Source organism: Vipera ursinii, assembly GCF_947247035.1.
Source record: "Vipera ursinii genome assembly, chromosome: Z".
In the NCBI taxonomy this organism is placed as follows: Eukaryota; Metazoa; Chordata; class Lepidosauria; order Squamata; family Viperidae; genus Vipera; species Vipera ursinii.
In genome coordinates, this window is record NC_139517.1 from 5000076 (window position 1) to 5016915 (window position 16840).

The following is a 16840-nucleotide window of genomic DNA, read 5'->3' on the forward strand; positions in this document are numbered from 1 at the left end:
ATAATGATCTTCTGAACATTCAAAACAGTCATCCATATCTGGAAGAAAAGTTAAGGAATTTGTCATCTATCCATTCCAAAATTTTGAAAATATTCATCTGATGGGTGCCAGTTAACTATGGTTACTAGTAGGATCATTTTTCTATGAAATTGCATTTCCCCCCCTATTGTATCTTTTAAGATTTGCATGCAAAAAGCACAATGGAAAGCAGTCATTTTTTTAAATTTAACTTTGAACTAAAGGTTGTCTTTGAAAAGTAGAGATTAGAGGTCCTCATATCGTACTTTCATAGGGGCCAAAAAGAAAAAGATAAAGAAGTTATTGAATTAATTCAATGTATGTAGACTCAAAGTATATTTCATGTGTGGGTTTCTGGTAAGAACAAACTTTGCTTATTCCAGTACACTTTTTCCTTAAGTCCCAAGTTAATCTACAAATTTTAATTATCTGGTGATCTCCCATTTTAATATTTATTAGTCAGATAATGATAAGCTGGACTTACAATGATTAAGGTCACAAGTTATCAAGATTACATCATACAGGGGAGATCAGAAAACAATTTTCTTTTTTTAAAAAATGTTTCATATATTTGTTTACTGAGTGAACAATCTTATGGGGAAAAACCCCCCACCAGAGGCAAATGAAGTTGAAAATTTGAAAAATAAATAAATAGAAAATAGATTATATGATGACAGAAGATTTATGACTCAATGGATCCATATTTGGGGCTTGTATTAGGGAATGCTATCTGCCAGAATCTTAGGGGCAAACTTTAACAGTACAGAAATGTATATTCACCCTTAAAGTTACTAATTATATTCATTCTAAAGTAGTTTATTATATTTTGCTTAAATCTATCTAATGAAAACTTGATGGAACCTTTAACCTACCATTTTGATTTGAAATCATCCCTTCTGGACATGGAACACAGTTGTAGCAACAGAATTTTTTTTCTTCAACCCCTTTCTTCCAGTATCCAGGGGAACAATGATCATTACACAGAGAAATTGGGAGTACCTGGTCATAAACATAAAAGGTTTTGTAAGGGGAAATTTTTAAAACAGTTTCTAATTCTAATTTTGCTTCTTTATGTCAGGAAACGGAATAACAGAATAACAAGAGTTTGAAGGGAACTTGGAGATCTTCTACTCCAACCCCTTGCGTAAGCAGGAGATCCTACAGTATACCAGGGGTTCCAAAATGCCAGCCCAGAGCCTGGATGCATCATAGTGAAATAGTGCCCACCCCATTGCTGGCAATGGGAAAAAAAGTCATGATACATCGTGATAAATGACATTGTGAGTTTGACACCCCTACCCTATACCATTCCAGACAAGTGACAACCCAGTCTCTTCTTAAAGCCTCCAGTAATGAAGCACCCACAACTTCTGGAGACAAGCTGTTGCTCTGCTTAATTGTTCTCCATGTTAGGGAAATTTTTTTTTAGTTCTAAGTTGCTTCTCTTCTTGATTAGTTTCCATCTATTGTTTCTTGTTTTTTCCTTCTAGTGCTTTGGGAAATAGATTGATGCCCTCTCCCTTCTTTGTGGAGGGAGACTTCTCAAATTACTATTCAATTTTATCAAATAGGATTTTTACTATAAAGATGTTGAAATTACAAAGATGGGTAACAGGACCTGCTTGCAGAAGGGCAGGGTGAATAAATGCTTTTGTGTGATGACAATCTTATGGAAACAGCATGACTCCTAGGATTTCAAATAAAAATGCTACTCAAATATGAAAACCTGGCTTTTAGAATGTCGTGTCATTTTATCAATTTGCTAAATAGGTGAACACAGTCAGCATTTGCACTGAATACATCTCTTATTTTTCTTTCAAACCCCACCCCTTATATTTAGAAAGAGACTATGTTCAATATGCCTTTACAGACAAAGACATCTTCATGATTATCATAATGGCTCACAATACAGTCCATTGAATGTATATATACCTGGTTAAAAGCTGGATGCCAGACAATCATATCTTCATCAATGGATAATTCTTTCCCTTTTGGAGCACTGAGATCCAAGTCTCCAACTCTAACTTTCTGAAAAGATCTGTTAGGAAATGTGATCAGGTTGATGATGTCAAATCCGCCTGTTGCTTCCCCTTTCTCATTCAGGAACACTCTCTCCCCAGCTGAATTGTTAAAAGAAATGCCTTGAAGAAATGGATGGAGCTACTTCAAAGAAAATGAGAGAGGGAATTGGAAGGATAACAATAGAGAGAAGACCAGCATATTCAAATTTAATTCACTCATTTTTCCCATTTCTGTAATAATGTTCAAATATATATTGAGAAAATTGATAATCTATATTGCATGGAAATGTATAGGTCTATTCTATTATTAATTTGATCTTATTTTAAGGAAATACAGGAAATAGTATCAATCAATAAGAGCAAAATGAAAACAGAATATTTTGAATATGATTTCTATTTACTGTTCAAGTTGGTCAACCCTAGACACTATATATTGTCTTATCCTCCATTTTTCCTCTTCATAGTTAGCTTTTGAGAGCCTAGGACCTAACAAATTTCCTTTAGTCATATTTTAGAGATTCAAGCATTCTTTGGTAAGTAGATTTAAGGGAGGAGGAGGAGGAAAACAGGAGCATGAGGAGGAAAGAGAGAGAGAGAGAGAGAGAGAGACAGACAGACAGACAGACCAAGAGACCAAGAGACAGAGAGAGACACACAAAGAGACACACACACACACAGAGAGGAGAAAACAGTACACTCAGGTTCTTAACCCTGAAATATTCATGAGCTAAGTAGACATATATTGGAGCATAGATTATATGTACATAGATCTGAAATCACACAGACAAGAATTCCAAGTAATTCTTGCCAGTATGAACATGAACATTATGGAAAATTTTTAAAGGAAAATTCAGCAGATTCTCTGTATACCATAACATAAATTCATTGTTGAACTATATTTCAACAAGATGATAGCAGAGCCAATTTTGTTTCTGAGAGTAGTACAAGTTCATGAGGTAATTTTAGAGAGGAAATTTGATCCTTTGTACAACAGGATGACTTCACACTCCATTAAAACCAGGGTGCCAAAGGATGGTGTTCTCCTCAGTGGTCAGTTCTTTTCCTGTTGGAATGCTAGAGTGTAATTTTCCAACTTTAACTCTCTGATAAGATCCATTTGGAAAAGTGATCAAGGTTTGATGTCAAGGCCACCTGTACTTTCTCTTATACCCTTAAATAAAGCTGTTTCTTCAACTGAGTTGTTCAAAGAAATGTCCTGAAGAAGTGACGAAAGGATGATAAGAAAAAGAACTCAAAAAGAAAAATTGTAGCAACATCCTTTTTACATTGTGGTGACCAAAACTGGATGCATTATTCCAAGTGTGGCCTTAGCAAGGCATCATAAATCAAGAACATGTGATCTTGATTCTATCCCTCTGTTAATGTAGCCTAGCACTGTGTTGGTTTTTTTGGCTGTAGCACCCTCCTGACTCATAGTTACATGATTATCCACTAGGACTCCAAGATCCCTCTCACAGTTACTACTATTGTGCGAGGTAGCATCTATACTGTACCAGTGCATTTGTTGTTGTTTTTCTTTGTTGCTCATTATTCCAAGAAGAAGAAAATGTCAGCTCATATGTATTTTACTAATTAACGATGACACAAATTTTAAAGCACCAAACCCTGCAACTCTCTTGGTGGTTTACCATAAGTCTCAAAATCAACATATCTTCACAAAAATAATTTGCCTATATTAGCAAAGAATGACTGTCATAAAACTATTTCTCCTGTCTAACAACCAAGTTTTTACAAAAATCTAGTGAAGTGAAATGTTTACATTTCAAAAACAGTATGTTGAACAGGAAAGAAAGACTGCCACCAGCTGCATTGTCACTTAATTCTTTTTAGAACAAGGCTGAATAAATCTACAAGACAGGACAAATCTAGATAGAAATAAAGTGGTTATTTATGGAATCAAAAATAACACAAAAGTCCCATTGAATAGATTTAAATTTGCAAAAACATGGGTTTTTTTCATCCTCCTTTGTTCTATAACTTATAATCAGCTATTACATTAATAATTTTGTTTTTCAATATCTGCATTGATCTGTGGGGAAAAATCCATATTAGAGTATGGAGGAGAAGAAGACATTACCTGCCAAGGCTGCAGATTTGAAAATTCAAAGTTTTTAATTCTTGTGTGTTGGGAGTTTGATCTCACCACCTCATGCAATGAATGTGCCACTGCATAAACAGCATTGTAGATACTATAGCTTTGGGCAGTCATCTGCAACTCAAACAGAGGAGCAGGCAGCGTCTCCAAATTCTCTTCTCCACTACAAGTTTCATTGATCATTGAAGGTGATTTTTCATTTGAAAATGAGCAATCAAACAATTGCTGCCAAACCTCTTGAAGAAATCCATCTTTGTGGGTTGAAGGTTTGATGACTTGAAGAAATTCTTTGAAGCCTTGAACTTCTCTTGAATGCACTGTAAAGGAAAGAGACCCATGGAACAACTGGACATCCCAAGCCCTTTGAAGTCCTGTCAGTATGAAATCAATTGGATACATCAGGATCCAAACCTTTCTAAATAATGCACTCTCTTTATTTTCATAATCACGTAGAAACACAACACTTCTGAGCCACAGAATTGTGAGTGATTCACCATAGACAAGAAGAACATTGGCTTTCTGATCAATCAGTTGATTAGAAACAGTTGAGATTACATCAAAAAATTCTGAAATTTCTTCTAACTGAGCTCGTTGTGGAACTCTTTGTGTGAAAGACAAGCAGATCCCATTTTGAGAAAGCAAAGGATGCAGTTTCCACAAGAAATGTTCTCCCTTATTCTTATCAAAAGTAAAGACTCCAATCCACCTCCATCCAAAATGGAGCAGAAGCTGTATAACACCACTGTATTGATGTTCCTCTTTGGGGACCATGCAGTAAAGTGAAGATACCTTAGTATCCTGGACCTCTTCTTGGGCAAAGGAGCCATAGGTCAACTACATACAAAAAAGGTAGAGTCATTATTCATGGCAATGAAGGGAAACTGAATGAATTCCAAAAATGAATTCTAATATTTATTACAAAAGAAGGAAATTTTCTCTCTTACTCTCCTGCCCAAATTACCTGTGGAATCTTGAAGACTTTTATTGTTTCTAACAACCATATGACAAACCATATGACAATCATGGTAACAAAAATATGAAAACAGAATACCATATGAAACTATTTGGAAAATTCTGGTGTTAATGTTGAGAAAAAAGTAAAATAGTTACATATTACTACATCTAATATGAATTGTATTAGACATAGTGAATGAAATTAAGAAAAACATGCTGAGATGGGAAGAATTACATTTGTCAGTGTAGGGAAAAATATCTGGTACAAGAAAAAATGAAGTTATTACATAGGAGAATGTTTTTGTTTCAAACAATATATATTTTGACTACCGATGTATCATTTAAACAATGCAGAATTAAATGCAAATTAAGGGTAATATATAAAATCTTCAAAAATACAAAAGGATGAGGAGTATTAGGTATGCCTCATTTAAAATTTATTTTGCAGTACCTGAAAATGCCCTTATGGGTCACAGCCCACAAACCATTTTATAAATAAGAAATAGCAGATAAAGAAAAATGGTTAACCTATCAAGAGCTGTTAAAACAAGAACATGGAAAAATAGCAATTGCACTACCAATAACACTTAGTCTTATAATATTGCTTCATAGTGCTTTACAGCCCTATCTAAGTAGTTTACAGAGTCAGCATATTGCCCCCTACTATCTAGGTCATCATTTTATTGACCTTAGAAGTATAGAAGGCTGAGTCAACCTTGAGCAAGTCAGGAATGACCTCCTGGCAGTGGGCAGATTCAGCTTGCGATAAGGCATTCTAACTACTGCACAACCATGGCTCTTAAATTAATAAACACCTTTGGTTGTCCCAAAGGTGTTTTTTTTTTCTTTCAAAAAGCAACTGGACTTTATTTTTTCCTAGAAGATATTTTGCTTCTCATCCAAGAAACATAATAATAATAATAATAATAATAATAATAATAATAATAATAATAATAATAATAATAATAATAATAATAATAATAATAATAATAATAATAACTGAGATTATATCAAGAAATTCTGAAATTTCTTCTAACTGGGCTGGCTGTGGAATTTTTTGGGTGATAGCCAAGCATATTCCATTTTGAGAAAGCAACGGATGCAGTTTCTGCAAAAAAATGTTCTCCCTTATTCATATCAAAAGTAAAGACTCCAATCCACATCCATCCTAAATGGAGAAGCAGCTGTATAACTCCACTGTACTGATACTCTTCTTTCGGAACCATACAATAAAGTGAAGATAACTTAGTAGCCTGCAACTCTTCTTGCAAAAAGGAGCCATAGCTCAACTACACACAAAAATAGGACAGTCACTATTCATGACAATGAAGGGGGAAATGTGGAAACTGAATGAACTCTAATATTACTAAAGACAAGAAGTTTCTCTTTTACTCCTCCACCAAATTTACCTGTGGAATCTTGAAGACATTTATAATTTGTGCCATATAGGAAGAAGTATCAGACACAAGCGCTCCAATAATGGCCATGAGATTCTTCCAGCTATCACATTTATAGTTCGGGACAAATTCTTGGGATTTGAAAAGAATATCCAGAGTGGTGCGATAGGTCATCCTTGAGCTGTAGTAACTGTCACAGATGTGGAACCCAAGAGTGATGTTAGGTAAGATTTGGGAGTCCTCGTTGATCTCCTTCACAGCAAAAGCCAAGGCAAGGACGTGCTGATAGAATTTTGTTATTATTCTGTCAATAAGTTAAATATTCCCATTGAAGAAGTCATTTTAAAATTCTTATAATGTGACATCAATTTTAAATGTATAGCAAAGGCTTCTACCTTTGATGCAAGTAGGAAGATGATAATAAAATGCTAACATACTGTAATAATTTGTACAGAGTGGTTCCACGTATGTACATGAGTTGCAATAATTAGGCAGAATAGCAAAGAAAAAACATTAATTTTTATTCCAAGCTACCATATTTATTTTTTATCAGTTTAGCACAAAACAGAATAGAAACATATTTAGCAAATACCATTCATTTACTGCCTGCACATTTTGAAAGAGAGAATAATACAGACCTTTTCTTTTATGAAAAAAAATTACCTTCAGCTCATTAAATGTTCTTCAAAATTTCAATAAGTTGTTTGAATGACTTTTAGCATACGAATGAAGAAAGTATACATTTTATGAGAAAGACTTTTAAGTTATCACAAAGAAAATATTTCTACTCTTACAACCATTCAAAAGAGAAAGTTTTAATTAGATACAAAAACTACATTCATTCTCAGTGTTTACTGATGTTAGCACATTTGCTAGATCTGGCTACGTTTAGGGAACATGTGGTGGTGGTGGTGGGGGAAAGTCCTTACATTGGTAAATGATAAGCTTTTAGAGAAGGATAGTCCTTAAATTCAATTTCATGAAAGTTGTAAAAAATTTGAGACACCATCCCACCAATGACGAGATCACCAGGCTGGTACCACTCGTGTGGAACAGGGAAAGCATCACTTGCAAGGCATCTCTGCATAACTACTCTGTGCAGCAAGAAAATCAGAAGAAACATCTTTACTCTTTTATTATGGGAAAATGTCTGGGTCAATCATTCAAAGAGAAGTTCTGGCACACAAGACAGGAGGGAGAGAATTTGTAGAAGTGAAGCTCGGAGAGTAAGCGCCTTCATGTGGTGTCTCTAGTAATATTTACATCGATTGTTTTCAATTCCTATTCCCTTCTGCACAGAATGTTTGATATTTCTACCTTTTAGAATAATGAAGTGTTTTCAGTAATTCATAAGAGACATAATTACCTTTGAAACATTGGCAACCTGGCAATTTTTCTTTGCATATCTGATCAACATCTTTCTTTCTTTTGAATGTTCTAGTAAATGGCCGGTTTTTAAAATACTTGAAAAAATAGGATTGGGAAGAGGTCTTGGAAGGTATGGACTTATAAATGGATAAAATCAATTTCAACACACAAAGGCCAAAGATACTACATCTGGAAATGTAGTTAACAAAACATTGTGAAATAAAGGAGAAAGTCAACAATATCCACTTGCACTACTGTTAATCAGGTTAATTTTGGACATATTGAAATGAAAGAGTTGCTAAAGTGAGGATTAAAAGCAAAATATGTAGATTATGGGTATTTGAGGATAAAACTGATTCTAGTTCTGAAGAACTTTTGGAAGGAATAAAAATATTAATGAAAAATTAAAAGCTATTGGTGCATTAGCTGGTTTTAAAGTTGACAACCATATGACAATGATGTTAACAAATATATGAAAATAGAAAACCAAATAAAATTGTTGGAAAATTCTGGTGTTCTAATGTTGAGAAAAAGGTAAAATATTTAGGTATTATTATGTCTAATATGAACTGTATGTTATTTCAGAACAGTTAAGACATGGAATGAAAAAATATAAATCTTCTTTTCTTTTAATGTTTTTCTTAATTTCATTGAGGATGGGAAGATTTACTATTGTCAGTGTAGGGAAAAATTTCTGGTACAAAAATATGAATGCATTGTCTAGGAGAATCTTTTTGTTTCAAATGATATATATTTTGACTACCCATATGCCATTTAAGTAAAGCAGAAAGATACATATCTGAGACTCATAGTGCAAATATAGAGTCCTCCAACATGCAAATAAATGAAGAGGATTGGGTTTGCCTCATTTAAAATTTATTTTGTGCTACTGAAAATGCCCTTATGGGTCACAGCCCAAGAACCATTTTATAGCAGACTAAAGAAAAATTGCTAACCTGTAAAGAGTTGGTAGAAGAAGAACATGAAGAATATAGCAATAGCATTAGCAATAGCACTTAGTTTTATAGATTACTTCAAAGTGCTTTACAGCCCAGCCGAAGCATTTTACAAAACCAACATATTGCCCCCAACAATCTGGATCCTCATTTTACTGGCCTTCGAATGATAGAAGGCTGAAACTAGTTTAAGCAAGTTAGGATCAAACTCCTGGAATTGGACAGAGTCAGCCTGCAATACTGCATTCTAACCACCGCACCATCATGTCTGTTAAGTTGAAATTAACAACTGACTGAAGAATGTCTACAGAGATTCTCAGTCATCCAGGTCATGGTTGTCCCAAAGGCATTGTTTGAAAAGGCAATTGGACTTTGTTTTTGCCTGGAAGACATGTTGCTTCTCATCCAAGAAGCTGTTGTGATTCAGGGTCAGCCTGTGGGTTCGGCAGTTGGGTCGGACGACTCAGAGGAGGAGGAGAGGGGTGTCGAAGACCTTGCTGAGGGGGTTGAAGATATTGCTGATGAGAGCCCTAAGCCAGGCCCCTCCCACTTGGTCACCATGGAGACCCGGCTGTGTGAGCCTGACAGCGTGGATGAAGATGACCCACAGCTGGCCCTGTTCAAGGATGCCCAACGCAGGAGGCAATCAATTAGGAGTAAACAGAGGAAGGCAATGGGGCTCCTCGGAAGGAGGCAGAGAGAAGCCACGCCCTGAACTGTATAAAAGGGGAATGCGTGGGAGGGCTGGTTTGCTGAAGGCAACCGCTTGGATAGTTCCTGTTTCTTAAAGCTCCTGTTTCTTGGTTTGTCTTGTTCCATTTGTTTTTGTGGCTATAAATTTGGCAGGCGTAATTCCAGCCTCTTGCATTCTTGTAAAAGGGGTTGTCCCTGCCTTTTCTGCAGGGGTGGTAGCAGGCTGGTACAGAACAGTAGCTTCTTCAGTTCTAACAGTCAAGAAGCGAAACATCTTCAAGGGGAAAAAAAACAGAGTCCAGTTCCCTTTTGAAAAAGCACCTTTTGGACAACTGACTGAAGAGTGATTTAGTTTTGAATATTGAGTCGTTGGTGCTTTCTGAAATATGTTACTTGGTTACAGCCTTTTCATGACCTGACTAGGTATAACATCATGGGAAACCTTTGAAAACCATTAGTTTTCAATGGTTTCCACAGGCACCACAGATGACATGAACAACAAGAGCTTTGCACCATGAAACAGATGGTTTTGAATTTGTTGTTATGAGAAGATGTAGAAAATATGTTTATTTTAAAGAGGAATATTTGCATATTCCATATCGGTGGATGTAAATCTCCTATTGGCAGATCCCAAAACAACTGGTCCATTTTCTGTTCCACACAATGTTTCAATTTTCTTCTTCTTCCTTTCTGTTTCCTTTACTAAAAGAAGATACATGTAGTCCTTGACTTGCAACCACTTTTAAGGTAAAGGTAAAGGTTCCCCCGCACATGCGTGCTAGTCATTTCCGACTCTAGGGGCCGGTGCTCATCTCCGTTTCAAAGCCAAAGAGCCAGCGCTTGTCCGAGGACATCTCTGTGGTCATGTGGCCAGCATGACTAGACGCCAAAGGCACACAGAACGCTGTTACCTTCCCACAATAGTGGTCCCTATTTTTCTACTTGCATTTTTACGTTCTTTCGAACTGCTAGGTTGGCAGAAGCTGGGACGAGTAACAGGCGCTCACCCTGTTACATGGCACTCGCGATTTTACCTGCCAAACTGCCGACCATCTGATCGACAAGCTCAGCGTCCTAACCCACTGAGCCACCGCGTCCCTGCAACCACTTTTAGTGGCCATTTAAAATTACAATGCTGAAAAAATGACTTACAACATATCCTCGCACTTACAACCATTACAGCATCTCCACAGTCATGTGATCAAATTTTAGGTCCTTGGTAACTGACATGTCTGTATAATAGTTGTAGCATCGAAAGCATCCCAGTTCACCATTTGTGAGCTTAGCTTAATGAGTCAGTGATTCACTTAAGTGTAGTGAGTTCCTGTATCACATTGGCAAAAATGGTTGTAAAATCAACTCACTTAATAACTGCCGTGTTTAGAACGAGTATTCTGGTTTCAATTGGGGTTGTAAGCCAAGGACAATCTATAATTATGTATCTATTACTACTCTTATTGTGTAACATTTCAGTGACTGGGCTATTAGTTTGATCCCCGAGCTTAGCAATTTGGCTGAAAACATTTCAGCTCCATCTGGGGGGACATCTTCAGTGCACTTTGAATTGTGCTCGTCTGTCAGAGCACCGGCCTTTAAATACCTTTTTGTGTGGTGCAAATTGGTGTGGATGTTGTTTATCTGGATGTTGCTGAGTCATGGTCTGTTTTCTGGCTGTTTGATTGGCTGGTTGTGTTGCTGGGCCATAGCCTTTGGTGTAAAGTATCATCTGTGTGATGCAAATGATGCTGTTCGTTCAGTTGCTTCTGAATAATATGGTCTGGGTCAATGCCAATGTGTCTGTTTATTAACTTATTAGTGGAAAACCAGGCTTTGAGGATTTCTCTTTCTCTCCTTGATTTTGCATGGATTACAGTTGTGGTCCCAGTTAGATCAAATTTGTGTCCTTCTGAGTCTTTGTGGATGGACATGAGGGAAAGTGGGTCATGTCTTTTGATGGCCAGGAAGTGTTCATGCAGTCTGGTAGATAGATTTCTTCCTGTTGCTGCACTATGGGCCAAAAAGAACTATATGGGCCAAACAGGAAGAAAGCTATCAATCAGACTGCATGAACAGTTATTTTCTAACTATCATAGTGCATTTTTGCTTATTATTTTAATATGTTTTGTGGGTCTGTCATCTGCAAAGTCATTTATTCACTCTTCCAATAAATAATGTATGCTTGTATTGGGTACCAGATTGGGGAAGTTTGCTTCTTCCTATAAATGTATTTAACTGATATTTGTGTACAATGATTATAGTAAAGTTTTAATCTGAGTTTATTTCTATGAGTTGACTCGCAATAAACTGAGTACAATTCAACGTATTTGCTATCGTTCTCTATGCTTAATGACTTCTACAGAAATACATGGCTATGTCAAATTTCTGATTGTTCATCTGCAGGCATAGCATTGTTGTGTTATCTTTGGAGACAGTAAATCTCCTTGTTCATGTTTTGCTTTAGTTCTGATGGCTTTGTTTATCAAATATGAAGTTACAGAATTATTGCATTTTAAACATGAGTGGAGAAATAACACATGAGAGAATTACTATCATTTAGTATATGTGCAAATATTTAATAGGAAATATTTTTAACAAGTAATTGCTTGGAAAGACTTGCCTCCTCTTTTTAAATATATTGTTGATATGGTCCAAAATTGATTTAAAAACCCATTATTTCAGGCAGATTGGTTTGTCCTGTAAAGGTGATGTATTTATTTACTTCTTTGGAAAACGATTGTAAGTACAACAGCATGAGCATTCCTTTTGGAGTGGTCAAACATAATAAGTCTTAATAACAATGATAATCCTCCATAAATTATCCAAACAGTCTTTTTATTGTCAGCAATTTTGCATAGTGAGAAAACTCACATGATGTACTAAGTCCTCTTTATTAGTTGCTCTCTCTGGTTTAGCTCAGGCCTAAAAACAATGATGTAGCACTTTGGCAAAAATATGCATCCCAGTAATGCAGCACTGGAGGACAAGATGGAGAAGACCTCCACAGCTACCATGGCTTTGCCTTTTGTGCTCAGATAGGCTGGAAAGAAGGAGACCCAAACACTACAAAAGGCCAACATACTGAAGGTGATGAACCTGGCTTCGTTAAAGCTGTCAGGTAGTTTGCGGGCAAGAAAAGCCACAATAAAGCTGGCAATGGCCAAGAAACCCATGTAGCCCAAGACACAATAGAAGAACACAGCTGACCCCTCATTGCACTGTAGAATCATTTCTTTGGATTCTGTGTGCATGTCTAACTCAGGAAATGGGGGAGATGTCGACAACCAAAGAATACAAATACATACTTGGAAAACAGAACAGGAAAAGATAATAGAAAAAGATGTTTTTTCCCCTACCCATTTCCTCATCTGAGATCCTGGTTTAGTGGCCATGAAAGCAACAACCACTGTGATGGTTTTGGCCAGTACACTAGAAATGGCCACTGAGAAGGTGATGCCAAACATTGATTGTCGGAGAAGGCAGGTCACCTTGCTAGGTTGGCTGAGGAAGAACAATGACGAGAGAAAACAGAGCTGAAGAGAGAAAAGCAGGGTGTAGGTGAGGGACCGGTTGTTGGCTTTGACAATGGGAGTATCCCTATGCTTAACAAAAGTTCCAAGTACTCCAGATGTCAAGAAGAAGAAATAAAGAGCAGCTGAGGCTAAACCAGTTCCTAAAGGTTCTTCAAATGTTAGAAAGACCACTGGTTTCAAGATACATTCTTTCTGTTCTTTCTCTGGATAATGATCTTTTGGACATTCAAGACAGTCATTCGTATCTGGAAGAAAAGTCAAGGCATTTGTCATCTATAAAAGGTAAGGTAAAGGTTCCCCTGCACATGCATGCTAGTCGTTTCCAACTCTAGGGGGTGGTGCTCATCTCCGTTTCAAAGCCGAAGAGCCAGTGTTTGTCCGAGGACGTCTCTGTGGTCATGTGGCTGGCATGACTATTTATTTATTTATTTTATTGCATTTATAACAGACACCAAAGGCGCACAGAACGCTGTTACCTTCCCACCGTTGTGGTCCCTATTTTTCTACTTGCATTTTTATGTGCTTTCGAACTGCTAGGTTGGCAGAAGCTGGGATGTGTAACAGGCGCTCAGTCTGTTATGCAGCACTCGGGATTCGACCCACCAAACTGCCAACCTTCTCATCGACAAGCTCAGCGTCCTAACCCACTGAGCCACCGTGTCCCTTTTGTCATCTATACAATCCTTATTTTTGAAAATTATTTTCCTAGTGGATTCTCACTGATATTACTTATGAGTTACTAGTCTAATCATGATTCTGTAAAAATGCAGATTTTCCTGTTTAGGATTCAAGGGCAATTTTTCTATGAAATCAATACTGAAAAAGATATGTTGGGTTCAACAAGCAAAAAGAATATTGCATGCTTGATTTCAAGATAATAAAAGTATATTAATCTGATTCCTGAATTTTATCCTGTCCTTTGTTATGCTTTTGGGTTTTATGTTGAGGACATTAGTTGGTTCTACAAACACACATTCCATGGTAAAATATCCAATCCATTCACAAAACAATCTTTGTCTACTCAATCTTATTTGCTTTCTCTTCCTTTCAGATTTTATAGAGGAAAAGAGCTGGAAAATGGCAGATCAAACAGAAAATTGTCTGCATTCATTTACAGATAAACTAACCTTAGCGGCAAGGTTGCTTGTTGAACTTTACACTATCAATTTTAAAAAACTGTCATGATTTATTTAGATTTTAACTAAAAATATATATTTAACTTGGCTCTACTTATTACTATTCTGTCTTTAAAAGAAGAAATTGGTCTCCACATTATACTTTAATGTAGGCTAAAAAGAAAGATAAAAAAATGAGTTGAATCATTGCTAATTGCCTCAAATGATACATTCATTTAGGGTTTTCTGATAAGAATAAAGTACTTTGAGCTTTAATTTTTCCAGCAGACTTTTTCTTTAATTCCTAAATATTTAATAGGTCAGATATTGCTTAGCTGGACTTACAACAGAGGTGTCAAACTGCCGGCCCGTGGGCTGGATGCGTCACGTGGAAGCTGCACCCACCCCATTGCCAGCAATAGCAAAACCGTCCTGATACGTTGCACGATGTCACGTGATGTCACGAGTTTGACATGTCTAACAGTGATTATGTTGTCATCACAAGCTCTGATGATGACATCATAAAATAGAAGATACTGAGAAGCTTTTTTTAAAAAATAGGCATAATATATCCCGAGTTTATAAAAATCATGATATATTTGTTTATTGAGTGAACAATCTTACAGGATGATTACCTAGTTTAGCTAATTGAGTATCTGCTACAAAAGAAGCAAGCTCAGAGAACACCAAGAACCCTCATGTCAACCCTGAGCTACAAATATTTTCCTATACTAATTTTACAGGAAAAAAATGAACCCTCAATAGGCAAAATAAGTTGAAAATATGAAAAATAAATAAATAGATAATAGATGATCGTAGAAGATCTATGGCTCAACGGATATATATGTAACACAACATCAAAACAGCATTCTGCACAGACAGAAAAATATCCACCATCCTAAGAAACTCCAAAGACATAATTGAGTTAGAAAACCAAGGAGTATATGAAATCCCATGCACCACCTGCCCCACCACATACATCGGACAGACCAACAGAAGAATAAGTGCACGCATTGAAGAGCACAGGAACTCACTCAGAAAGGGAGAACAAACTTCATCCCTGTTCCAACACTTTAAAGACACTGGACACAAAATTGATTTTAAAAAAACCAGAACTATCGCCAAAATTGAACACTTTAACAACAGAATAATCAGAGAAGCCATTGAGATAGAAAAACGCCCCCACAGCATGAACAAATGAGATGATACCACTCGCCTACCAGCCATTTGGAAACCCGCCTTGATTGACAGATGAGTCCCAACAACCAAGAATGATACCAGACCCAAACTCATGATAACATCACATGACATCACCACCACACAACCATTCAAAAAGCAAATCTGAACCCACAACGATAACGACACACAACCACAAAACAGAAGCCTAACTACAGCTGCAACATTAACCACTTTAAACCCCTCCAAACCACACAATAAGCAAACTAACACCCACTATAAAAACATGGCACCACCACAAACACGGAGCCTAACAAAAGCAGCACAACTCACCAGTTCAGGTCTAAGGCTGGCAGCTGAGACCAGCCCATCCACTCAAAACACATCCCCACCCAATCACAACACAGCCCCCATTCAAAACACACTCCCACCCAATCAGAACACAGCTAAGCCCCCACCCAATCAGAGCACACCTCCACCCCATCAGAACACAGCCAAGCCTCCACCCACAGAACACACCCACTCTGGCAGTTTAAAAAAGAAAAAAAAAAACAGCCACTATCACACACTTCTCCCAGAAGAAGGAAGCTGAAGTCACCAGCCTGAGGATGACGGATGAGATTTCATCGAAATGTTGCCCTGATACCTCCAATTTTACATGGGGAAAAAAACCCGAATGACCAAAGATCTACATACAAACACCCGCGAAAACCTCAGAAAACGTAGATTTGTCCCATGTTTGGGGCCTAGCAAGGTATTCTAAAATACTTAACAAACACTTAATACATATCTCCCTTGCTTCTCAGCTAACAAAGCAAGAAAGAACCTGTGGCCTAAATGTTAGAACAATTGCCTAATGTGCAATCGGCCCAGATTCGAATCTCAGAAGGGTATGGCTGACTGATGAGAACAAATGAGTTTGAAATGGCCATATTAGTCTCCCTTTAATTCTTTGTTAGCAATCCAAAAAAAATATACACAAATATGAGCTGTCACTGTTCTGATTACAGCCTGGGGATGGCCTTGGGTTAGGCTGAAACAGGCAATAAGATTTGTCCCGTGGTTTGGGCCTAGCAAGGTATTCTAAAATACTTAACAAACACTTAACACATATCTCCCTTGCTTCTCAGCTAACAAAGTGAGAAAGTACCTGTGACCTAAATGTTAGAACAATTGCCTAATGTGCAATCGGCCCAGATTCAAATCTCAGAAGGGTATGGCTGACTGATGAGAACAAATGAGTTTCAAATGGCCATATTAGTCTCCCTTTAATTCTTTGTTAGCAATAAAAAAACACACACAAATATGAGCTGTCACTGTTGTGACTACAGCCTGGGGATCACTGTTTAGACAGGAACATTCACCCTGAAGAACTTACGTATAAAGCTACTCATTATACACATCTTAATCAATTACATTTTGCTTAAGTCAATTTAATGAAAAATTGATGGATTGTCTCACCATTTTTATTTGAAATCTTTCCTTCTGGGCATGGA

At 37.0% G+C, this 16840-nt stretch overlaps 1 protein-coding gene across 1 annotated transcript; it reads right to left on the reverse strand.

Annotated features, from left to right (window-relative positions):
* Window positions 1–12399: 12399 nt before the first annotated feature.
* Window positions 12400–13326, reverse strand: LOC310649929 (vomeronasal type-2 receptor 26-like; the record flags this gene model as incomplete). The annotated part of the gene is made up of 1 exon (XM_083378759.1): window positions 12400–13326. The coding sequence occupies one exon, from the start codon at window positions 13324–13326 to the stop codon at window positions 12400–12402; it is 927 nt and encodes a 308-aa protein (XP_083234885.1).
* Window positions 13327–16840: the final 3514 nt, after the last annotated feature.